The following is a 24781-nucleotide window of genomic DNA, read 5'->3' as shown; positions in this document are numbered from 1 at the left end:
CCGCGTTGAAAAGGTGCAATATTTTACTCTGATTTACGACTGTGGCTCTGTGTAGAGATATATAAATACAGATTCTACCTTCATCTAAACTGTGCTCGAGAGGAAGCTGTAAAAAGGTTGAAGATACTTTCGCCACCCAACTATTCACGCCACAGCAGCAGCTTCGGTTCCGCCCGAGCCCTAGCTTTCCGTGCAGTAAACCGAACGCGGAAGACGTCCTCGACTTGTTCACGACCTTTACTTGTTCACGACCTTCATCTTTGCTGTGAACTAATAGCCTGTATAGGTGAGATGATTCGTCAGTATCTCTTTGTGTTTATATCTTATGTGGTTTCCTTAGCTTTGTATTGACCGCCATCAAAATTGGTGGTTGAGCGCTGAACATCCGACTTACCGAGCGACAGTTCATGAGCACCAGTTCGATAAAGGTTGGTATTGGTCCTATTTCTCGAGAATATATCAAACTCATGTTCCTGAAAGACGACTGTCCCTCATAGCTAGAGTGAAACATCACCGATAGCTCTAGCCGCCCTGAGCAGGTACGTCTACCCACCCATTCACTGTTTACAAAAAACCTTTAAATCGCATGATATAAAATAGGGATGTCTAACATTGCTGGACCATCAAATCATGACTACACTGAAGGCGCCTCCGCCATCGACATCTCCAATGCAGTCTCTAACTCCCGCCGTGGACGTCGCGACTCGCAATACAGCATCGCCTACGACGATGCCGCAGGCTCTATGTTTTCTGGCCCAGGTCACTCCGTCATCCCGTCCAGCGTCTCGCGCATGACCCATACGCGCTCACTTAGTCGTCATCGAAGCGAAGATAGCCAGGCGTCACAGGGAAGAGGACCAAGGAGGCGAGGGAGCTCACACAGTAGAGCCGACAGCGTGGGCGCTACGTCCGGAGAAGATGAAGAGGAGGACATCACGGGGGAGAGACCGTTGATGAGGAGAGGAAGGAAATCACCGTCGCCACATCGGAATGGTGTTTTTGAGAATATTGCGCATCTGTTTGGACGGGATAAGAGTACAGCGGGGCGTGAGCACTCGCGACGGCCTTCGTTCTCCCAGCGGTCGACAGCATCGTCAAGAAGGCGGTGGGGGACTCGTTCTGACGCTGGCTCGGTCGCAGTGGATAGTGACGAAGAGGAGGATGGGGACGACCGCTGGGGGTATTCGTCAGGAGAGGAGGATGAAGCAGAAGCTTCGGGAGACGAGGACGTTGCGAGATCTCCTTCACCGGCCGCCAGCATGGATTACGGATCCAACCCACCCTCACCCACTCACTCCGCTCACCTCCCACTCCTCTCTGCTGATCAATTCTTCGGTGACGAAGCCCGTATCGAAATCGACCTCGAACCCCTCGACCCACCACCGCCCGGCCCACCCAGCCGCCAAATCATCTACATCACGGAAGAAGACACCTCCATCCGTTTCGTCGGTTACGAGACAATGTTCTTTCGTAAGTGGGTCTGGCGAGCACTTTGCATACTCTCCTTCGGCCTCTTGGGCCTCTTGGGTCACTGGTTTCCGAAGTTGTGGCTACGCTGGGTCGCGAAGGAGAGGGCCTTCAGAGAGTTGAAGGATGGACTCGTAGTGGTCGAGGTAAGCCTTTTCGATTAATTTGAGTCTACACGAAAGGTCCCAAGGATGCAACTAGACTGCCTACAGGGATATAGCGCTGTTTCCAGTACAAAGGCTCGAGTATCCGTATCCCGCCTCGACGGTGTTTGCGGGTCCTTTAGTCGGAGTGGCTGGTCTTACTAAAGTAAATGGGACCGCAAACGGACACACGAATGGCGTCGGTGCGCTCGGCACGCTAGATGGCGAGATGCTGGAGACGTTGCTGGTGGTCGATTATCGATATGCGAGGTTTGCGTTGGATGAACGCGATGGGTTGTTCAAGATGACTAAGTATGTATTCTTTCTTATGTGTTCACATATGCTGGAGACTCAAGTTGGCATAGGGACTGGCGAGACCCTTCCTGGACGGGTGTACAATCCGTAAAGAATGGCCTCGACGATGGAACTAGGGCACAGAGGCTGAAACTGTTCGGACCAAACCTGATTGAAATCGCGGCCAAGTCGACTATAACGCTCATGATTGACGAGGTGGGTCATTCCTCCCCCTGCATTTCTAAAAATTAATCAATCGCTTCCAAGATCATACATCCGTTTTATGTCTTCCAAATTGCGAGCATTATTCTCTGGTCCATCGATGATTACTATTATTATGCCTTCTGCATTGCGTTGATTTCGACTTTGAGCGTCGCCACGACCCTCATCGACACGAAAAAGGTTAGAATTTATCTCTTCTACAGCAAGACGCATGCTAAATGTAGTTGGTAGACCATAGCACGGATGCGCGAGATGTCACGATTCTCATGTCCCGTTAGCGTCTTCGTAGATGGAGCTTGTAAGCTTTCTCCCGCATCTCAATTATCACAACCTTCGACTCACAATATCCTAGGGCTCTCTCGCGAGTCTTCCGACCTCGTCCCCGGCGACATCATCAACCTCCTCTCCCCCCCTCTCCCTATTCTCCCCGCAGACCTCTTCCTCCTCTCCGGCGACGGAATAGTAAATGAATCCATGCTAACCGGAGAATCCGTCCCCGTCTCCAAAGTCTCCGTCTCAGACGAAGATCTCTCCCGCTGGCGTGAATCGCGCGACGTTTCCAGCGACATGTCTAAGTCTTTCCTCTATGCCGGTACCAAGGTGGTGAGGATACGGAAGGGCGTGGGGGCGATAGATGAGGTCAATGAGAGGCCGGCGCTGGGGATCGTGGTTCGGACAGGGTTCAGTACGACGAAAGGGGCACTCGTGAGGTCGATGTTGTTTCCGAAGCCGATGGGGTTCAAGTTCTATAGGGATTCTATACGGTTCATCATGGTGCTTGCGGGGATCGCGGGGGTAGGATTCTTGGCCAGTGCCGTGCAGTTCGTCAGGCTCGGTGTGAGTGTTTCTCCACCTTTCTTTCGCGTACATAGCTGATGTGTTGTGCTATACAGGTCCGATGGCATACTATCCTCCTCCGAGCACTCGATCTCATCACCGTCGTCGTCCCACCCGCACTTCCCGCCACGCTCTCCATCGGAACCAGCTTCGCCCTCAGCCGTCTCCGCCAATCCGGAATATTCTGCATCGCCCCCAGCCGCATCAACGTCGCCGGAAAAATCAATGTCTGCTGCTTTGACAAGACCGGGACGCTCACCGAAGACGGACTCGATATCCTCGGCGTCAGGGGTCTAGAACGCAACGTACACCGGTTCGGGGAGCTCATTGAGGACGTGGATGATTTACCATTGAGTGGTGGTGGTGGTGGGAGGGGGAAGGAGAGCTTTTTGCAGGCGTTGGCAACGTGTCATCAGTTGAAGGTGGTGGACGGGGAGGTTATTGGGGATCCGTTGGATGTGAAGATGTTCATGTTTACGAAGTGGGCGATCGAGGAGGGACATGTCGCTGGGACTGCGGTCATCAAAGGAAAGAAGAGTGGTGCGACTGGAGATGGTGCGAGTGATAGTGGAAGGCCAGCGGCGTTGGTGCAGACGATTGTGAGGCCGCCGGGCAGCGCGCAGTTCAGGGTTGAAGATGCGTTGAAGGGTGCGGCGAAGGTTCGTTTTTCATTTCTATTCCTAATGAAGAGAGCGATAATGATCTCATGATGATCACTTCGACTTCGTCGCTTAGCATGCTCATTTCTTGGAATTGGGTGTCATTCGAACGTTCGAGTTTGTTTCTCAGCTTAGACGGATGAGCGTCGTGGTCAAGAGGCTCAAGAGCACATCTATGGAAGTCTACGTCAAGGGAGCTCCGGAGGTCATGGCAGATATCTGCATGAAGGAGTCATGTACGTTGTCTGATCCATCGCTTTTCCTTGTCGGTGCTGATGTTGTGTTTAGTCCCGGATGATTACGATGACCTGCTATCGTACTACACCAAGCGCGGCTACCGTGTCATCGCTATAGCTGGAAAAAGCATTGAGGGGCTGTCATGGCTGAAAGCCCAACGGCTGAAACGGTATGTACAATTTCTGGCACGGTACCCCAGCCCTTCGTTCTGATATATGTTGTGGCGCGCCACAGTGAACAGGCCGAATCAGGCCTCCGCTTCCTCGGCCTCGTCATCTTCGAAAACAAGCTCAAGCCAGGTACAGCGCCCGCCATTCAAGCACTTCGACAAGCGCATCTTCCGTGTAGGATGATCACGGGTGATAATGCGCTCACGGCTGTTAGTGTGGCGAGGGAGTGTAATCTCATCACACAGACGACACAGGTGTTTGCGCCTGCATTCGTAAGAGGTGTGTCTTTCATGACCAACGGTGTATTCACCGATACAGTCCGTGTTCTGATATCATTATTGTGTTGGCTCGTCCAGGGAACTCGACTACGCCACTCGCGAAACTGGAATGGACGTGCATGGATGACCCTGAATGGGAGTTGGACGACTACAGCTTGAGGCCGAAGGAGGCACCTGCGCATCATGGGATAGATGAGGATATGTTGGATCATCAGGACTATGCGTTGGCTGTGACTGGAGATGTGTTCAGGTGGATGATCAACAATGCTCCATTGGAGACTTTACAGCGGGTGCGTCTTCCTACAATCTTGCTCGACATCTTCCTTCAGTCTTTCATTCAGATAATCGTGCTGATCATGGCTTGGTGTAGATGTTCGCTCGAGCCCAGATATTCGCACGTATGTCGCCCGACGAAAAGAACGAAGTCGTAGAACGGCTTCAATCACTAGGCTACACCGTCCTCATGTGCGGAGACGGTGCCAACGACTGTGCGGCACTCAAAGCCGCGGACGTAGGATTATCATTGAGCGAGGCAGAGGCGAGTGTGGCTGCTCCGTTCACGAGTCGGACGCCAGATGTGAGTTGTGTGCTGGAGGTGATCAGGGAAGGGAGGGCGGCGCTGGTGACGAGCTTTAGCTGCTTCAAGTACATGTGAGGATGACACTATTTCCCTTTTTCTTCCACTTCTTCGTACAGATGCGCTTTTGTACTAATTGGATGCTACTTTATAGGGCGCTGTACTCTTTGATTCAGTTCACGACCATCACATTGTTGTATTCCTTCGCCTCGTCGTTGGGTGACTTCCAGGTGCGCTCGAATGCCTTTGTCTTGCTTGCGCAGTTCTGTCTGTCCTCGTGCCCCGGAAAGCTGATTGAAGTTCCTCATTCCTTGGCCGCAGTTCTTGTACATCGATCTGTTCATTATCATTCCCGTCGCCGTCACCAGTACGTTTGCTTCCTTTCCATAACCGGTATGTTTTGGTTACGCGTTTGTCTTCTAACTTTCGGCTCCTTTTGTCCTCCTCACGACTGTAGTGGGTCGCACGCTTCCATTCCCTCAGATACATCCGAAGAGACCTACTGCGAGTTTGGTCTCGAAGGGCGTGTTGACGAGCATCGTCGGACAGATTATCATCACGAGTGTCGTGCAGTTTTGGGCATTCTTCTGGGTCAGGCGGCAACCATGGTGAGTTTCCGACTGACACGCTCGATTGAGGTCACTGACTCGTTGTGCCGTTTGCTAGGTACTTTCCGCCGTCGACAGATCCGGATTCGGACGATGATCATTTGCAGGCGACGAACTACGAGAACACGTCGTTATTCTTGGTTTCGTGCTTCCAGTACATCCTCGTTGCGGCTGTATTTAGCATCGGGCCACCATATCGCAAGCCGATGTGGACGAACGGTCAGTATACAACGTCCCTTCTCATCCCACCGTCCCGAGTCGTTCGCACATATCCGTACTGACCGCCGCTACATCATCCCACACCTCATCGCCACACATTTATCATTCACACAGGTTGGCTGATGCTATCACTCGTCGCGCTGTCGGCCTTCAACGCACTCGTCCTGCTCGCCCCTCCTCATGTCATCTCGATGATTCTCGAGTTGATGCCCATCCCATCGGGCGCGAGATGGGTGCTGCTGTTCGCGGTTGCCATCAACGTGGTGGCGTCGCTGGCGTTTGAGCGGTGGGGCGTCCAGGGCGTGGTCGGGATATTGGATCTGGTGTTGGTGGAGAAGCGGCGAAGGGTGAGGGATGGGAAGACGTACAAGGTCGTGGATGGACGTGGATAGGATAGAGCGTGATTCTTGAATATATGTTTATTTGTCCCACCTCATGTTTGTAGATTTTACCGACGAACGGCAGACATGCATCCTGATTTTCTCGCGTGATGGGTCCAGGCGTTTACGGTCGTGAAGGAGACGGAGAACGACTCAGTTACGCTGGCTGCGGGCCGTTGCCGCATCTGCGCGGAGCCTCAAAAGGGGATGGATATGGCCGTCGCGCGAGGACGGTTGCGCTGCAGGACGTTGTCGACGATTGTCTCCATCCCTCTCTCCTTGTTCTCCTCTCCCTTCTCTTTCTTCTTCCCGCTTCGCCCTGGAGGCCCTTCCGATCTTTTCCTTCTCTTCATCTTCGTCGACGGCCAGCACAAGCCTCACCAGCCGCCTCTAGGACCCGGAGCAGGAACTCCCAGCCATTTAAACGTAACTTATCGACTTTTAACAGCTCTACAGGCCCAGTGCTTGACTTGCTTTTATTTTTGTGCATTTTTTCTCTGTTCCTCCTTGGGCGCTTTCGTAGAGGATTCGAAACAGGATACATACCCGGAAATGCTCGCTTTATATCATTGTTTTCTCCTCGCCCTGGCCCTCTTCGGCTCGAATGTCTCTGCAGCACCAGCAGCCATCAGCCGGAGACAAAACCCAGTGACGGTCGAGTCGCAGCAGACCATTGACACGTACGTCCCCATTTAAATCTGCATCCACCAGAATTTCTTTACTCACTGTCTCGACGACGAACGCGTGATTTCAGTGCAAGTGGAAAGATGCTCGAGACTTGCACGATCACGCTCACGCCGGTTACGGGCGCAGATGGAACGGTGGAGATGGAGGAGGTCACGTCGTGTGTTACCACTCCCGTCGACGCGACGTCGGTAGCCGCCGCTTCGTCGTCGACTGCGGCGGCTGCAACGTCCACCAGCGCCGCTGCTGCCTCTTCTGCGGCTGCTACAACTGCAGCGTCGTCTTCAGCTGCTGCTGCGAGCAGCACGGACACGGTGAGCATATATTCGTGTTCGAATGTTTGATGAAGGCCAGACAGAGGATCGTTTAAATATTCATGTTTTATTCTCTATTTTTCACCCCATTGTTCGTAGACCGCCGCAACGTCCACTAGCGCAGCTGCCGCCTCATCCGCGGCCGTGTCTTCATCAGCTGCTGCATCCTCGACCGACACCACAGCAGCCAGCAGCACCTCCGCCGCCGCCGCCGCCGCATCCGGTACACCCATAGTCGGCACATTCTCCTCGATCCCTCTCTCAGCCATCTCCTCAGGTCTCGCCACCTCCACAGCCGCCGCCAGCGCCTCCTCAGTCGCCGGTGCCGCCGCCGCCACCAGCGCAGCAGACACCGCACCCTCCGCCTCCAGCGCGGCAGACAACGCAGCCGCTTCAGCCTCAGCCTCCGCGTTCGTCGTCCCTGGCAAGTCGCTGCAGGTGCTGCCGATCGGATTGGGCGTGTTTGGGGGTATCAGTGTGATTGCGTTGATTGTGGTTGGGTTGGTGACGTATGAGAGGACGAAGTACAGGAAGGCGTTTAGGCAGAAGAAGTTGGCGGAGCAGGGGGCGGCGATGGGTTATGGAGGGATGAGGGGCGTCGCGTAAAGGGCGGGTGAAGTCACGTAGGATGGAAAATGATGGGCTATACACACGGATGGCAGGAAGCGCCTGAGTTTGGGATCGGATGGAATGGGTTCGTTCTTTCGGTCTCCAATTCTGCCTTTTTTTTGCTTGCTTGTGCGTAGTAACCCATCAGTCGTTTTGTTCACCTTTCCCACGCAGTACATATCACGCCTACTTCGCTTCATTTATCGCTCTCTTCATTCTCTCCCGCAACACCATTCTTTGTTGTAACCACTCACCTGCGCTCACTTCATTCGTTCATATACTCCGCTTTCATCCGTCTTCATGCCGCACATACTGGGCTCGCAGTCCGGACACGTTTCCACTGCTCCTACCACTGCTGACACTTCTCCGTCTGGTGTTGTGTGCTCTGTGCTCTGTTGTCTGTCAACGTTACTACATACATACCGCTGCTGTTGTGCTTTCGTCTCCGTTCTCCCGTCAGCGTCCCCGTGCTCGACCGCTCTGTACTTCCGTAAGTTAGTATGGTATGTAGCTAGATCATGCTACATATATACTGCAATGAGCATTGGGCATTTGGAGTCATATACATCTTGGGTCTTCTGCTTCATCTTTTTTTTTATCCTTTCTTCCTCTTGCAGCCCTTCGGAGCTTCTTACACAAACTACATCCCCTTCATCCTTCATCCTTCTTAGACCGACGTCGGGTTTACGACCTTTTCCTTTTCTTTCACTCTTTCTTTCGTTTTTACCCTTCTGTGGATGGTGTACTTTAGCTAACTTAAATCTCATTCTGGGCGTTATACGAGAGTATCTGGATACTGAGCGTATTTTCGTTCCCCTGGTTATTTCCCTGAGGTCTGATGCATCCGATTCCGATGTCTGACAGACTTGTTCGTGGGCGGCGCCACAGTGGCGCATTATTTATTATAACATGGTACGTTCTCAGCGCTTTCGAGGTCGATGTTCGCCTCGTCGACGAGCTGTTTTTTTTCCTGGTGTGCCGGATTCTTTTGATTGTCGTTCTATGATAGACTGAATATCGGCCTGCCTGCTTTCGACCCCAAGTGCCTCGACTGGATCTCTGTGGGCCATTTCAATGTACACAGGCTTTGTGTACCAACTTATTCCGTCGCCGATAACACTCTACTACACAAGAGCACGCGCATCCCATGCATCGTCTGGTGTCCAGATCACAGCGAGTACGACTTTAATCTCACTTGGTCGTCCTGGTTCAGATGCTCAGGCTCTCTTTCACTCACTGGGACTACGTAGTGCCGTTTATCGACGAACTTGAAGCCTGTGAGTACTCACGCGCAAGGACAGGGGTGCTCCGAGTCCTGCGCGAGGGCAAGCTACTTATCACACAGCTGCCGGTTGCCTTGTGTTCTATCAGCTCAAAAGTTCGATGCAGGTTGCAGTGGGCGCACTGTGTCAATATCGTAGTGCCTACTCGCCTACACTTGCCGGTGATTATAACTGGCTGTGAGCCTGTGATCGTATGGAAACGACACGACGCCCACGACTCGTCGACACTCCCGATGTCACGGTGAGGTGGGGATGTTGGCTCATAGCGTGTGGATGTTGGCTCATACGTGTGGATGTGATGCGATTGTTCGATGTTCGATGTTGAGGATCAAATCGATCAGTAGCAAGTACGTGTTCATGGTCCGAGTCGTTACTACATTATGGAACAGACGTGAAGAAGTGGCGGAAATTATCGTACAGCATATGGAAGAGACAATTCATGTGCTTATACTATGAAGTCTTCTCGAACGCGTCGAGCGATGGACAGAGCGGCGGCGGAGAGCCGTCGGTTCTAAGATCTGAAGGACTAAACACGACTGGGGAAGTGACATGGACATTGAAGGTGCACACAGACACAGACACATGCCAAACTCGATTGACCACACGTCCAGCGCCCCGCTTCCTGCCAGCCTCTTGACACCATTCCTCTTCCCGCCGTCCATCCAAAAAGTAAGTTCAAGTTCAGATGCAGGGCGAAGTCTAAAAGCTTAATCATCCGACTCGTAATACAATGTCGTTTGAACGCACACATTGACGAGCTCGGATCAGATAACGAAATTACACAAGCCTCGAACGGGTCCAACAGGCGTTCGGGAACAAACATACGACGGCGAAGTGAGCAAACGAGGCGAATCGGACAGTCAGAAATGGTCCAAAAGGAAAGGAACATCGCTCGCTCGCCCGGCGCCGAGCCTCGTGCGTTCCGCCTGGCCACAGCACCTTCTCGTGTATTCACCTCAAGGTGAAATATCGACCGCCGAGAGTCCAACATGAAGTTCATGAGGCACGGTTTATGACAGTCTCGGAAGGGGAGGTCGCGCGCACGCATAGCATTGATAAGGGAAGGAAGGGACGTCGAGGAGGGTATCGATGTGAAGGGGCGGCTCTCTACTGCCAGCGCAAGATCACGGTCATCTAACGCAGGCCTTTCTCTTCATTATCGCTACGGATCCTCAGTGCCGCTCACTATTCCTCTTCTTGTTCTTTCGTCTTGCGCTGTGAAACTGCTCCTGCACCGCTACTACTCCGCTACTACTCCGCTACTGTTGACCGCTGTCGCCTACCCACTACTATCATGATGTCCTCAGCCATGTCACGGTCCACAGTCACCCCTTCCACAGCTTCCAAATCCAAGTCTGCCTGGCGCAGCGCTCGGACCGCAAACCACATCCCCTCATCCCAGCCCCGGTCATCCACATCATTCTGGAGCCCCAGCGCATCTCCTCGAACGCCAATGCCGACGAAATACACTCCCGTTCCCGCGCCGAAGAAGTCCAGCGCTCCGTTACCTGTCCAGCATACTCTCAGGCGCTCGGATACGAAGTCGTCGCTTACGGTCGGGGGAACGGCGAAGGGAAGGCCGAGGGGCGCGAGCGTCAGTACTACGGGGAGGGTCGGCCGTGGTCGTGGGGCTGGGGTGCATGTAGGCCATAGTACCGCGGGTGAGAGGATTAGAGTCGAGTCGAGTCCGGACCCTAGTGCGTTCGAGGAGTGGATGAAGGCGTACGCGAGCACGGATATGAGTGACGGGTTCGGTACCGGGAAAGGGTTCGGGACAGACACTCTGGCAGACGCGGGAGAGAAGCAGACGCATATTCTTTTCGGAGCGATGGGCCAAACAGTTGTACGTACTGTCGAGGAGAGGGAGAGGGAAGCACAGAAGAGAGTCGAGGTTAGGAAGATGATCGCAGAGCGTAGAAAGATGGCGGAGGAGAGGAGACGCGAAGAGAGAAGGAAGATCGAGGAGAAGAGGAAGTCGGACGAGACGTTGAGGAGGACCATGCTCAGGACGATGAAGGATGGGCCTAAAGCAAAGGTTGGCGTCGAGCCGAAGAAGGATCAAGGGAAGGAGGAGAGACTGGGTAGAATTGGCGATGGAGTACCTCTGACGCCGTTCACAGAGTTTCAGTGGCCTATAGGTGGACCGCATATCGCCTCGACGAAGATTGATGGATCTGCGGGGGTGGGCTTCACGGGTAGTATGAAGCCATTACCAGGAGTGCCCAGGAAGGAGAAGATACGGAGCGTTCTGCAGAGACTACAGCCGGAGCGATTTCGGGAGAGCGCCGGGAAGATCGAAGAGGTCGGTGGTCGGACTATCGAAGAAAGGGCAGGTTCTTTTGTCAGGTATTTGAACGGTATGCTCCATAGAGTGATGGTATAGAATGGTTGTGTGTAGAATGGGTACGATATTGCTTCCGCTCTCCTGTTTGTTTATCGTCGTTGCGCTGGCTTTTGACGAGGAGTGTTCTGTCAGGTGTGGAGGTAGTTTCATAGCACAGGTGCTTGTCATTCACTTATTCCTGATGTATATACATAGAGAGATTGTTCAAGATGCGTTTGATACTCGTGGTCGACATCGACTCGCACATTGACATGAAGAGTCCTGGGCTCGAGATTTGGAGGAAGCCTGTGGACCACAATGCCTAACTTAAACAGTATTCATACCAAGCTTGTAATGCATAGAACAGTCCAAGCTTAGAGAGTCTGGCCAGGGACCGGAGACGAGGGTCAAAGGAGGGTGGTCGTTTGTCTGAAAGTCGTGGTTCCTGCAGAAGGCTTGTCGGCGTTTGCCGTCGAACAAGCCCTTCAAGTTGTTGAATCATTGTGGCGTTGCGGCGATCGATTTTTTTGTTTTTTTCAATCCTAGACCTCTACGATCTACAAGTCCTAATGGGCTCACTACGGTCATAAGGACACTCTTCCCCAGAATTCCTTGGAATTTGACTGCATCCGCAAGCCTGAGTTTCGCGCTCTCGACCGTTACTTACTCGCTGCGTCCGACTCACTCGATACTAGGCATCTCGAAATGGCCATCAGGTTGTCGGCGTCGCTCCCATGTATGTAACATACTTACGCGTGTTGCTGTGCTGTTCTGGAAGATGGCATGCTGTTAGAAAGCTGATAAATGATCGAAGGCAGGTATTGTTGCGCACCTCAGAGAGCGCAATTCTATACGACCACATATAGTGCGTGATTATCCTACAGTTCCCCCTTCATAACACTCTCCATACTCTGCCATCCATACGGTGCCCATCTTCTCGCCGTCTTCAAAATATTCTCTCTCGACTCTTCACGCACGTCCCATTCCTTCGCCACATTCTCCACCACCAGTCCGACCTCCTTGACCCTTCCCCATAGCTGTCCACTTTTCACCGACCGCGTTAGAATCATCACCAAATCAAACACATAAGCCTCCTCCCTCGTCTTCCTTCCCTGTCGCAACATCACCGGAAGTTCGAGCGAGGGAAATCTTGAGTCGGGATCCTGACGCACGAACTCGACGATAAGCTCGTCAAGGACAATGGGCGGGTGTATAGGTTTAGGATTTGAAGAGTCGTAGGGGCGAAGTGCAGGCCCATAAACGAGGAATTCGGAGAGTATCTTCAAAAGGCCACTTGTCAAAGCTCCAGGTCCACCATCTGCCCAGAAACTCTGCCGCCACGCTTCGCCATTGGGATCCATCTGGAAGTAGACGTGGACGCGAGATATATATTGTGGTGGACTGGGGAGAGATATCCATGTAGGATAGATCCGGCCATTGGATGCGAAGAGATGGAGTGTATAGACGATTTTGCGTGCACGAGAATGGCGTTCGATGGTCGAAAGGAGCTCGGAATGGAGCTGACGGTTGGCGAGAAGAAGGTTTGTGGTAGTGGTGGGTGGGAGCAAGGTGGTAAAGAAGCCCGTTTGGGTGCTTGCAAGGAGGCTGCTTAATTCATGGTCGCTTGGATGCGAGGCGGTCGAGTGTAGAAGAGCTTCATAAATCCGCTCGCGAACGTCGAGTGGGAAATCGAGGAAACGAAGTGAAGACAGCTCGCTCGACTTTGTCATACTGACTGGTGGGGAAAGCTGATGCTTGGGGTTTTACAGCACAAGGCTCGTCGCATAGAGTCTATATGTACCTGCGCGAATCAGACTCTATTAACTTCTTGATGGCAGCGCAACGGTGAGATCGTCAAGGAGGCAACGTTACTTCGCATAGCACACGCATCACACATGACAGAACATGGTTGGGAAACGACACCTATATGCATAAGTGACTAGAATGTACGTGAGTTCGGACAGCGTTGAAGAGCATCATGATCTACGACTTACAGTGGATGAATGGAGTAAATATTCCCTTCCCAGCGCGTCATACTAGCGCTTCCATCAACTAATACTATTAGTTACATGATTATCTTCGCCATACTCTGCCATCCACATGGCGACTATTCGTCCGCTGCTTTTACCGTCTCATCCATCGACGCTTGGGGCACATGCCATTCTTTTGGTTTATCCTCTACCAACAATGTAACCTTCTTAAACCGGTTCCCAGTACCTGCCGGGTGTTCGTTAGTCGAGCAATATTGCTCACTAATTCAAAGACAAGGTCCTCCACCGGTGTGCTCTCCCCACGAGTCGCCCGAGGACGTCGAGTGGCAATATAGAGCTCAAAATTCTGACCCGCGAGCTCGACGGTGATCTCAGCCAAAGTGGGTATGATCGAGAGCAGGGACGTAGATGATAAAATTCGGACATAAGTTGCAAGAGAGCTGTACTAAACCATGGAGTGGTCGAAGTGCCAGCAAGGCTTCCCGCCTGGAAAGTCTTCGTCCTTGTCCTCTACCGATGCTTAGGCTGATCTGCTCAGCGGAGTATCCAACGAAGAGTTGCAAGTTAAATTCGTTGTCGTTGGAACCAGCTGCCAGTAGAGGATGTAAGGGCAAGGAATATCATACTAGAGTTCGAGCACGGCGTCATCATGATGAAGGTGCGAAGACGAACTGAAAAAAGCCAATAAAACAATATATCGTGATAATCCATTGCGTAATTAAAGATAAGATAAGATGGCCAGTGCCACTCAAATATATTTCAAATTAATATTCCCTCCTTCCTATTCCCTTCACCACTCCTTCGGCCCAGGGCCACAGGTCGATTGAGGCAGTCTATACTTTGCTCTCATAGCTCTAGTAGTCTGAAATACATGGTACTACCTGCTCAGACCATATCACAACAATCTAGGTCAAAATGTAATTTTCGAACACTTCCCCGTGGCGCTCGAGCTCGCCATCAGCTCCGTTCCGCTTCCGAGGTTCTCAGCTATCTCTCATTCGTGGACAAGTGCTCTGTGGGTATAAAGAGTCTGCGATGCACAATGATGTGCTCTCTCTGTTTGATTACTTTGGCGTTTTCTGTGGTGAGAATCACTGCGGGTCGTCTCTGCAGTCTCAACATCGTCACCGCCGACGGTAGATAGCAAGCTATGGCTCGCGATGGTTCAAGATCTGTGCTCGACGAGCAGTCGACTCTACTTCCTAAAAAGGGGCCGGCGGTCACACCTCTGCCTCGCATGCAGATCATTATTTTGCTGGTAATGAGAGTCACTGAACCGGTCTCATATACCCTCATATTCCCGTTCGTCAATAAAGTAAGTCAACGTATTGCGTGTTTTTTCTTCAGTCACAGTGATTTTTATTCTGGGTCACAAAAGATGATGGAGGAGATTGCAGGGATCCCACCCAGTCAAGTGGGATACTATGCCGGAGTGAGTAAGCTGTTCATTACTATAACTTCTCTTCATCTGATCAATTCTGGTCTGAAGGTTGTGGAAGGCTGTTTCGCCTTTGTCCAATTCTGCACGGTTTACTTCTGGGGCATGGTTAGCGATCGGATCGGACGGAAGACTGTTGTTCTTACTGGACTCACGGGGGTAATGATATCAGTCACATCGTTCGGTCTTGCACGTAGTTTTACTTCTATGTGAGTGTGGTTACTTCCAAACTTTAGCATCATCTAGCGAGATACTAACGACTAACAGGGTGCTGGCACGGTGCATAGCAGGGGCGATGAACGGAAATGTCGCTGTATGATATACACTTTCTTGCCGCCCTTCTCAAATCGCTGATGCCACTCCTACGGTCTAGGTAATCAAAGTACGTCCTCACTGTCGTTTCACTGGATTTCTGCATGTGCTCACGGGAAGATGCAGAGTATGCTGGCAGAAATCACCGACGACACTAATCAGGCACGAGCCTTCGCATTTCTGCCCGCCACCTGGGCCATCGGTGCTACAGTTGGCCCTCTCATTGGCGGATACTTCTCACATCCCGCTGAACGTTTCCCGGCCATATTTGGATTTGAGTTCCTGAAAAACTACCCTTACTTCTTACCTTGTAAGTACCCATAGGTTCGAAGATTGATTCCGCTCACTTTATGCATGACCCTTTGGTAGGTATTGTGGGCTCAACCTTTAACCTGCTGGCTATTGTCATCGGTTTTGTATGCTTCGCTGCTCAGTTCAGGCTTACCAGTGTCGTTGCTTATCATCAATTTACCCACAGTTGTATCTTCCTGAAGTACGTACCACCAAACGCTCTTTTACCAGTCCTACTCACTGTATAGTTCGTCCAGACTTTACCCACTCACTCTCACAAGACCGCCACGACAGAAGAAGCCGATTCTATCGCCTCCAATGCGGATACGATGGTTGGGCAACTTGCTGACGTCAATGACGATAGTGAAGCACAACCAGTCAAGCCGAAGAGACCTAGTTTTTTAAGCTTGATTCGCAACCCACAAATCGCTCAGGTTCTCCTGTCATGGTTCTTCCTAGGCCTTCTTAACTCGTGTTACCAGTCAGTTCTGCTTCCCTAGTGACGTGACAGAAACTGACATGCCATTGTTAGGGCGATTATACCGCTCTTTTGCTGTACGTCCATCCTTTTGTAAGTCGTGCACGCGTTGATGATCTTGACGATGCCTTAGATTCGACGTACGAGCATGGTGGAATAGGCTTTTCTCCAAGACAGGTTTGTATATATCGCTCAATCCTCTTCTTGATATTAGCGTATTCACCAGACACTCCTTCGTTACAGATTGGTGTTAGTAATCTTATATCATTTCGCCCAGCCTGAGCCCGCTCACACCTCATTGTCTCCCACAGCTACTGCTCTCTATCAACGGCATGGCTGCCCTCTTCTCACAGACGATAGTGTTCCCGGTATGTCGAAAATCAAACCGTCTTTGAGCAACTCTGACATCCATTATGCCGTTTCCTGAAGCCGGTCGAAAGACATCTCGGCCCCGTCAAGACCTACCGCATGGCCATGCTCTTCCTTCCCCTCTCATTCATGTTGCTCCCCATGGCTCACGTCGTCTATCCTTTCGGAACCGCTGTTATATGGGCTGCAATCGGAGGAATGATCATCTCAAAGACGATCAGTAATATGGGTCTCGGTGCGTCGACATCTTGCCACCACCCCAAGGCAAGGTTCATGAAGGCTGATCGGATTTGCTGGCCAATAAAATCGTAGTGTGTAACAATGTCTTGATCACTAACAGCGCTCCAAGTAGAGATTCACTTGGCGCCATGAATGTAGGATTATTTTCTTCGTCATGCAATCGTATCAAACTTATATTGCGATCGCGCACTGACGGACACTCCGTTGTTTCTCCAGGGCATGGCTACCGCATGCGGCTCTCTCGCACGGGCCTTCGGTCCTGTAGGTTCCACCACACTCTTTGCATTATCTGTAGACAAGAACCTTCTCAGCGGTCAACTGGTCCATGTCGTTCTCGTCGCCGTACGTTCTCCATCTCTGTCGTTTATATATCTTGTGTGGTGCCAGGTGCTGATTTGTTGATGTGGCGCTTGACAGACCGCGTCCGTGGCGTTTGCCTTGACGATGTGGTTGAAGAACGTGAAGCCTGCGTGGAGACAGAAGGTTTAAAGAGTATATTCTTACTTGACTGTAGCATGGCCTTCGCTCTAGATTACGCGTAGACACATACAGCATTGGGTGCCCCAAAACATCTCATTATGCCATGGGTTGAAAAGCATCTACGGAGCGGGATTAAATAGTACTGTGTATATCACCGAAGCATGATATACATCTCATAAATGATCACATGCGTGCACACCTCCGAACAAACCCTACCCTCTCTTCCAACCATCGACAACTCTCGCCCAGCTCCTGAAACTGGATGTCCAGCTCGGATAACACGCGCTTGAAAACATGGAAACAGTCTGAGCCATCATCCACGCTTCGAACCCCATCGTCTTCCATCCAATCTGGTATTGCGTGCAACAAGATGAAGGTAGATTTGCGATAGTCAGGTAGTGCAGCCTGAAAATCGGGCGATGTGGCGAGCGACTCCGCCACAGCCGCGTCGTTTTTCAACAGCGCGTACACGAGTGGATCGATGCCTGACCTGTACCACCACAATCGCCACCATAATATCTCAGAACACAATCATTTTCCACGTTCAAGGAGGGAACAGTAACTGACCTATCACTCAGAACTATTCCTGCACAAACCTCCCTAGTTTTAGTCGCATAGTGACGCGCTGACCTATCCTCCTTCAATTGCGCCTCCATGATTGCCTTCTGCATCTCCAGCTTCCCTACATCATCTCGAGTGAATCCGCGCTCACGCATAACTGTTCGGGCCACCTCTGAGATGTGAACCTCGTTGGGAAGTCCCAGGGTTCTAGCTAATGCATTGCACAGAGTTGTTTTACCCGCGGAAGATGGGCCAACGAGGTATATGGCGGTGATCAGTCTCGCGGAATGGGATGGTGTTGGTGAGTCCATGTTGAATTCGCTTTCGCTCTTTGAGCGCTAGATAGCCTGATATAGTCCTTGTTGACGCTGAAGGCATATCAGGATTGGGCGTTCCAACTCGGTCTGTTCCACTCCCTCACCACGCCACACAAATTATGGAGTGCCATAACATCTCCCGCACGTAGTGTCCTCTTAGCGTGCCGTCCGTTGTTCTTCATCCAGCATGGTTCAGAACAAGTTCACTCTCAGAGAGAGTGTCTCGGTTTCAGACGATAGCTGGGTCTTCACCAATGTCCCTCATAATGTCCTCACGCCTCGCCAGTCTCAATCTCGTACCAGACCCATGGGAAAACTCGTCATCTTCTCTTACGAAAAGATCACCATTGAGATGGCACAATTCCCTAGCAATCGTATGGTATATTATGATGATTCGAATGATCTTATCTTGGCATCGTTTGGCGGACTGCGTTTTCCGGATACGAGGCCTTCAGTGGCGACAGACTACAAGTTACGTTTCTTCCAGGCTGGATTGTTCCTGAATGGTGTCCAGTATCGATTTTATGGACATAGCAATAGTCAGCTGGTACGCATCTGAGCTATTCAATGCTTTCGTGTTCTAACTCACGAGACCTTACTGAGCGCAGCGCAGTGGTGGTTGCTTTCTACGCCGAGCGAATTCGGACGAAGAGCTGGATCAGGTCGTGTACGCTAAGGGCGACTTTGGGAAAATCATGAACGTCGCAAAACGTGTGATGACTTCCGAATCTTTTATTTCACACTGAGAAATACTGATGTAACAGGTCTTCAGGTGCAAAGCGTATCGGTTTACTCTTCTCCGGCGCGGAAGTGGATTATATGCTCGACCCTCAGTACACAGGCGATATCGACGACCTCAAGATTGGAGACGAGGTATTTTCGGACGGTTGTGGCCTCATTTCAAGATGGCTCAGGTATGACCCTAGCTTCAGAATATCCGCCTTTATTCTTGTCTAACGGAGGCCCGATCAGCGTTCAAATCAGCAAAAAGAAAGGAATTGTGCACAATAGACGACGCTACACACCCTGTGTCTTCCAGATCAGGTTCGCATCTTGTACCGTTACGGGGCCGTCTTCACTTCAGCTGACAATTACATATATCTTAGATATCGTGGGTACAAGGTTGGTCCGTAGTTCCTAGAGAATGCGGATTGTGCTGAGTAAAACGTTAGGGCGTCCAGATGCTGCATCCTCCGCTAGATGCGGCGAAGATCCACCAGGCCGAGTTCCGCAAGAGCCAGAAGAAATTTACCGCTACAGACGACATGATTTTCTCCATCGTCGATTATTCAAAACCCCACACCTTCGGCCGTCTCAACAACGAAATCACCATCCTGCTTTCGAGCCTTGGCGTTACGAACGACGACTTTGTGGCTTTACAGCAGGAGTACTTTGACTGGGTCCAGAGAGCATCGTCCGATCCTGTCCATGCCTTTGAGCTTTTCTCTACCTTGGGAAAGCACGACATTGCCGAGCGCGTTCTCCTCGATGGGTTGGACTCCCCTACCATCGTGAAACAGATTCGCTCGGCACAGGCAGCCGAGATCCAGGCCTTTCACAAGGAGGGTGATGCTACAAAGGAGCGAGTGCGAATGCTGATTCGCAAGTCTCGTCGCTTGTTCGGGGTGTGCGATCCTTTCGGGGTTCTAAAGGAAGGTCAAGTCCACGTTCGCATCACGGTGTCGAGAGCCGGCGCTTCAACCATCAACCATTTGGACGTGATTGTCGTACGAAACCCTTGCTTACACCCTGGTACGTCTTGCAAGCGGTATGCACGATGTCACGGAACAAAATTGAAATTTCTGTGGTTATCGGGCACTAAGGTGACATCCTCAAGCTCCGTGCTGTCGATCACCCTCAACTCTCCCACCTTGTGGACTGTGTCGTATTCCCCTCAGTTGGTAAAAGAGCCGCCCCTTCTATGAGCTCTGGAGGTGACTTAGACGGTATGTCGACACCTAGCTGCCATCAATCGCAAGTCGTGGATCTCACTCATTTGAGCATGCTCTTAGGTGACGAGTACTTTGTATGCTGGGATCCTCGATTGGTGCCTAAGAAGATCTCAGAGGTCAGAATTCTGCCTCTCTCTGTGCCATCATGCTTAAATAGTACCCTCCGCAGTCTTATACGTATCCACCCAACAAAGAGTTTACTCAAAATAAGATCACTCGTCAAGATCTTGCCAGGCACTTTGCGTCCTACAACAAGTAAGTGTCTCTCCAATCATGAATTACAACTTTCTCATTGTTGAACCATAGCTCAGGAATGGCCAAAGCCGCAAAGTACCATAATAAGTGGGCTCGATATCCGCCCGACGGTGCTCTCAGCAAAGAGTGTCAAGAGCTCAATGCACTCTACTCCCAAGCCGTCGATGGCGCTCGCGTTTCGATTCCCGCTCGATTGACAGAAGTACCAGAATCCAGGCCAGACTTCATACTCGACGTCCTCTCACAGGAGGCGAGAGCATTTAGTGAACGAATCGATCAAACGGCCGCCACCAATATTACCACGGTTGATCTGGACAGAGAGGGCGCCGTGACGCTTGTTCGACGCCTTCTCTCTACTGAGGAACCCACCCTCTCGGAGTACCGCCTTGTAGAACTTGCCCGTCGTGTCGCACGAAAGTATAACATCGACTTCCACCCGTTCTTGACCCAAGTCAATTTTGGAGCTCTAGGTGCACACGAAAAGCAAGAACTCTCGATGTCCATGGGCTTCATACCGGCAGCGGAACCGTACATCTGGAACAGTCTCCTGCGGTCCGACATACTCACGTCTTCCGAATTGACAGAGAAGAAGCTGGGTGGCCCTCTGAGAGTTCAGCGCCTGTATTCCTCCAGGGTCAACGGTCTTTATGCTTTCTTCGAGTACATGCAACGTGCTGCGCAAGACTACACTAGAAAGCTCGTTATCATGAAGGCATGTTGTCCTCCAAATACTATACTTCATAAGACCAGGACGATAACTGCCTTCATTCTTGGTTGCAGTTCGACGGTCGCTTCACGGTCGCTATCTTCTTGCGCGGTAGCATCCCATGGGACGAGGACGTGCCTGTGAACGGCGAAAATGTCGTCGTGGCCGCATTCATGAAGGGGACTGCCGCTCATATACCAACATATAAATCCTGCGTCGAAGGTTTCCGCTTGTATTGTGGCTATGGAAACATGCAGCTCTTCAATCGCCAGCGTGCCAACACATTCATATTTATCGCTCGCCCTCCAGCAAACTCCGGCGAGGAGATTGTGACGAGTATCGCTTTACAGCAGATATCGGGACCAGTTCAACGCGTATGTTCTTTATGTACTCGCGAGATCCTTGCTATGCTGATAGTCACTTTTCACACATTCGCGAAGCAAATTGGACGCCTCAATCGAGCTCCGGTTGTAGCAATCGAAATTCACGTCGTTTCAAATCGCGACGGGGTTGCTCACCAATTGTTCGACCTTCGTTTCGAACAGTGAGTTAACAGTCTGGTTGGTCGAGCCCAGGACACTAACAAGATGGTACAGTGTGGCTACCGAGGAGTTCGTCAGCCGGTTCGCGTCTCAGCGACCGTCTCCGTATGTCCTCAACCAGATCACCGAAGAGGAGTTAACTGCCCTTCCGGCCGAACAACGCAGGATATTCCACAAGCCGTTAGACAGCCTGAGGGAACATCTCTCGACTCTTCTTCCCGAAGTTCTCGATAAAGTGGCTGAACTCGCCTGGAAGTACCACGCCGAGAACGCTCTCTTCATGACCTTCGACACCATCCTATCTCGTAGGCCGTTGAACCGCCATTACCTTGAGAAATGGATGGATCGCCAGCCATTGCTGGTCTTCTCACTTCTCAAATCCTTCGTTCCGTCGGAAGGCCTTCTGCACGAAGATATGGCCTCTATCGATACCCTCTTCATTGTTAGACAAATACTTCGCTCTGTCAACGTGGTCGGTATAGCTTCCCTTTCTGCGCTGGAGAGGATCAGGTCGTCCATTGCATCTCTCTCCATCACACATTACCTAGACCTTCTCCAGCTGGCTTCTTTGTGCGTTCGTGCGCCACAGCTGATACAAGAGGTCCTCCTCACCCTCCACGAATGTAGGGAGCCCATCTATTCTCGGTCTCCCGCTAGCACCTATATCCACAAACACTCGTTAGCTGTCTCATGCGATCGCGCGGAGGAGGCTAATGACGAATGTCCCTGTGACGACGAGGGACACCCGAGGAGGCAGTCTAAGGCGCCCCTACTAGTCGATCTTCGTCCTGTGGAGGATAAGCCGGCAGAGATCTTGGCTCATATCCGTGTCGATGCGCCCGCTGCCATCCAACTGCATTCACATGTTCGTCTGCGAGCTGGATCCAAGCCAGAGAGGGGCTGGGTAGCGCCTATCGTTTTGGATGGATTGGTGCTGGAAATGAGTCCGGGACAGGCAAGGATTTCGTTGATGCACACAGCTCCTCCGGAAGTTCTCCAAATTCAGTGGTACTTATACAACGCAGGCAGTATAGGTGAGCTTACCATCACGGTCCAGTTCTACAGTCGCACTCTGAATGATCTCTTTCAAAGCAACGTTCAAGGCCCAGATGGACGCTATACATCGTCTCGCCACAGAAAGTGCAGAATGTTGTCGATTTCATCGTGCTATAACCGGTGATTCGCTCACCGAGGAAGCCTCGCAGGAACTCTCGGAAGCGTCTCGAAATGTGGATGAAACGCATGCAGATGTATCGGATCCCGATGAAGAAATTCAAGATGAGTTGAACCACAGCCAGCGAGTTGCCGTGCGGGCGAGCCGGACCTCCCAAGTCACACTTATTTGGGGCCCTCCCGGTAAGTTTACCGCGAGGTATCTCTAATTATATGTGTTCTCACTGACTGTTGCGAGTGTACTATAGGTACTGGAAAGACAACAGTGGTCGTGCAGATTCTGAAGCGACTGGTTCAAACTCTTGACGACGGTGGAAAAATCCTCATGACGGCGTCTACACACAATGGTTGCGTTTATTTTATCTCCCTCATATGCTACATATCTCATTGATCAGTGTATACAGCCGTCGACAATGTGCTCGAACGTTTCGAGAGGGTCGTGAACGAAGAACATATTGTGCCCATAGAGCAGGTTCTCCGCGTTGCTACCGATTCGTCCAGAGTCAACAAGTCCGTAAAGAGTTTCACTGTGGAAAGCAGAGTGGGCGGCGAAATCAATCGCAACTCGAATCGCCGTGATAAGGCGGAAAAGCTCATCAAGAAGGCGACGATAGTGTTTACCACATGCGCTGGGGCAGGTTTAGGTGTCCTAAGAGGCATAGACTTCGACATTGCCTTGATCGACGAGGCCTCTCAGGTCACGGAGTCCGTCGCTTTAATTCCTTTGGTGAAAGGATGCAAGAAGGCGATTCTGGTCGGAGATCAGTACGTATTTAGCTATCTCTACCATTCAAGGAGGGAAGTAAGTCATTACTGATATGGAACTTCGTCGTACTATCAGTGTTCAATTGAGACCTATGGTTCGACCTCTCGGCCGTACCCTTATGCACGATGTCTCATTATTTGAACGTCTGTACACGGGAGAAAGTCAGCCAGGGCTAAGTAGAACCATGCTCGATGTACGTGAAATTGCGCGAGATCCTCATCCGTAATCTCCGCTAGTCGTATTTCAGTTACTGAACCTTGCTTGAAATAGGTCCAGTATCGTTTCCCCGAAGCCATAGCCCGCTTTCCTTCCTCAGAGTTCTACAACGGAGAACTGAGGACTGGAGTCAGCGAAATCGATGTCGGATCAAAGCTTCGCGCCCTTCTCAACTCTCAATTTCCCTGGCCTACAGCTGAAAACGTCGTTGTGCCGGTCGTATTCGTCCCGTGTTCGGCAGAAGAAGACTACGGTGGAATGTCGAAGGGTAATACAGGACAGGTTGAGCTCATCAAGCACACCGTGAAGCTCCTCGCCAGCCCCAAGCCATCCCCAGAGTCGATATCATCTCCCAATAATACAGCTACCAGCTCCAAAGGAAAAGATCGCGAGCGACCGAAAGAGAGAGTAGACTTCGAGCACCCGGACATCACTGCCCTCTCTCCATATACCAAACAAGCCAAGGCTTTACGCGATGCACTCTCCTCGAGCAACACGCATAGCTACACGATCGACTCATTTCAAGGCCGCGAGAGCGACATTATTATCTTCTCGACCGTGCGTTCTAATGTGGACAACGATGTGGGCTTTGTCGAGGATGCGCGCAGGCTCAATGTGGCTTGGACACGCGCGAAGCTCGCGTTAATCGTTGTGGGCGATCGAAGAACGATGACCGGGAATGGCGCGCAGGGAATGTGGAGTAGGGCTATCGGGGCCTGCGTTGAAGTCAATATACCGATGCCGTCGACGCCACCTCAGTGACTTTGTCGGGCAAAGAGGACGAGATGTGCCTCGGGCCGGAGGTCTACCGCCGTGAAAGAAGAAATGGTGAGAAGGAGAGGGGGAGCTTATTGTCTTGTTGTCGCGAAGACGCGCACGCCCCATTGACTGAACTATCCTACTTTGGACTGTAAGTGTCGTAACAGCCCGCTACCCTACCACATCTATGCGACTGTACGATTCGGGACATGATTTCAGCATAGATTGCCGCCTCCTGCCGACACTTGGAGATTTCGTACTCCCGAGTCTGGAATTTGAGGAGGACTCGTGGACAATACGCGCAACCCAAAATCGGTAAGTTGAATGGGAATTCGGTCCTCGGTGCCTCGAAAACGGAGAAGCAGCGTGTAAACTTTGTAGACTCTATATGGTCCTCTTCATGGGCGGGCTTGGTGAAGAGAACTTTTCACGTATCTTCCCTTCAAGTGATGGGAGCTGCATCAGATGTAAAAGGAGATTAGGAGGGCGGTACTTGAATGCATACTCTTCCTCTGGCTCTAACTTCGGAGACAGGATAGCGTAGCCTGTGGACTTTTGGGCTCCGAGGATGGGCCCCTATTCTACACCGTCAAAGGGCCGGCATGACGAGACACGTCCCAAGACGAGGAGG

General features: G+C 51.5%; 7 protein-coding genes across 7 annotated transcripts; 5 read left to right on the top strand and 2 right to left on the bottom strand.

Annotated features, from left to right (window-relative positions):
* Positions 1–379: 379 nt before the first annotated feature.
* STEHIDRAFT_141330 (P-type ATPase) lies at positions 380–6176 on the top strand. Its single transcript, XM_007307809.1, has 19 exons — positions 380–428; positions 481–539; positions 601–1613; positions 1669–1922; positions 1976–2120; positions 2172–2306; positions 2358–2424; positions 2479–2963; positions 3020–3622; positions 3699–3858; positions 3911–4028; positions 4094–4308; positions 4386–4597; positions 4678–4958; positions 5039–5114; positions 5206–5251; positions 5342–5492; positions 5551–5711; positions 5826–6176. The coding sequence occupies exons 3-19, from the start codon at positions 603–605 to the stop codon at positions 6101–6103; spliced, it is 4398 nt and encodes a 1465-aa protein (XP_007307871.1). The 5' UTR covers positions 380–428; positions 481–539; positions 601–602; the 3' UTR covers positions 6104–6176.
* Positions 6177–6367: 191 nt separating this feature from the next.
* On the top strand, positions 6368–8525 carry STEHIDRAFT_170878 (uncharacterized protein). Its single transcript, XM_007307808.1, has 3 exons — positions 6368–6771; positions 6846–7089; positions 7189–8525. Exons 1-3 carry the CDS (start codon positions 6644–6646, stop codon positions 7693–7695), a joined length of 879 nt encoding a protein of 292 aa, XP_007307870.1. The 5' UTR covers positions 6368–6643; the 3' UTR covers positions 7696–8525.
* Positions 8526–9957: 1432 nt separating this feature from the next.
* Positions 9958–11508, top strand: STEHIDRAFT_149102 (uncharacterized protein). Its single transcript, XM_007307807.1, has one exon. The coding sequence runs from the start codon at positions 10276–10278 to the stop codon at positions 11362–11364; it is 1089 nt and encodes a 362-aa protein (XP_007307869.1). The 5' UTR covers positions 9958–10275; the 3' UTR covers positions 11365–11508.
* Positions 11509–12182: 674 nt separating this feature from the next.
* STEHIDRAFT_141329 (uncharacterized protein) lies at positions 12183–13034 on the bottom strand (the record flags this gene model as incomplete). Its single annotated transcript, XM_007307806.1, has 1 exon — positions 12183–13034. One exon carries the CDS (start codon positions 13032–13034, stop codon positions 12183–12185), a length of 852 nt encoding a protein of 283 aa, XP_007307868.1.
* Positions 13035–14445: 1411 nt separating this feature from the next.
* STEHIDRAFT_160268 (MFS general substrate transporter) lies at positions 14446–16912 on the top strand (the record flags this gene model as incomplete). The annotated part of the gene is made up of 17 exons (XM_007307805.1): positions 14446–14610; positions 14674–14727; positions 14785–14942; positions 15001–15046; positions 15107–15115; positions 15172–15355; positions 15415–15461; positions 15524–15538; positions 15594–15817; positions 15869–15891; positions 15948–15991; positions 16058–16063; positions 16126–16182; positions 16244–16418; positions 16496–16557; positions 16640–16765; positions 16841–16912. The coding sequence occupies 17 exons, from the start codon at positions 14446–14448 to the stop codon at positions 16910–16912; spliced, it is 1467 nt and encodes a 488-aa protein (XP_007307867.1).
* Positions 16913–17086: 174 nt separating this feature from the next.
* Positions 17087–17775, bottom strand: STEHIDRAFT_160267 (uncharacterized protein; the record flags this gene model as incomplete). Its single annotated transcript, XM_007307804.1, has 2 exons — positions 17087–17393; positions 17471–17775. The coding sequence occupies 2 exons, from the start codon at positions 17773–17775 to the stop codon at positions 17087–17089; spliced, it is 612 nt and encodes a 203-aa protein (XP_007307866.1).
* Positions 17776–18133: 358 nt separating this feature from the next.
* On the top strand, positions 18134–24318 carry STEHIDRAFT_101986 (RdRP-domain-containing protein; the record flags this gene model as incomplete). The annotated part of the gene is made up of 18 exons (XM_007307803.1): positions 18134–18328; positions 18390–18492; positions 18554–18695; positions 18754–18825; positions 18888–18903; positions 18954–19533; positions 19605–19727; positions 19794–19849; positions 19903–19988; positions 20040–20688; positions 20952–21068; positions 21135–21238; positions 21291–22270; positions 22329–22592; positions 22814–23053; positions 23144–23174; positions 23251–23368; positions 23446–24318. 18 exons carry the CDS (start codon positions 18134–18136, stop codon positions 24151–24153), a joined length of 4584 nt encoding a protein of 1527 aa, XP_007307865.1. The 3' UTR covers positions 24154–24318.
* Positions 24319–24781: the final 463 nt, after the last annotated feature.

The sequence above is a fragment of the Stereum hirsutum genome (assembly GCF_000264905.1).
Source record: "Stereum hirsutum FP-91666 SS1 unplaced genomic scaffold STEHIscaffold_14, whole genome shotgun sequence".
NCBI lineage: Eukaryota > Fungi > Basidiomycota > Agaricomycetes > Russulales > Stereaceae > Stereum > Stereum hirsutum.
The sequence above is the reverse complement of the archived record's forward strand: the minus strand, read 5'-3'. Positions and strand labels throughout refer to the sequence as shown.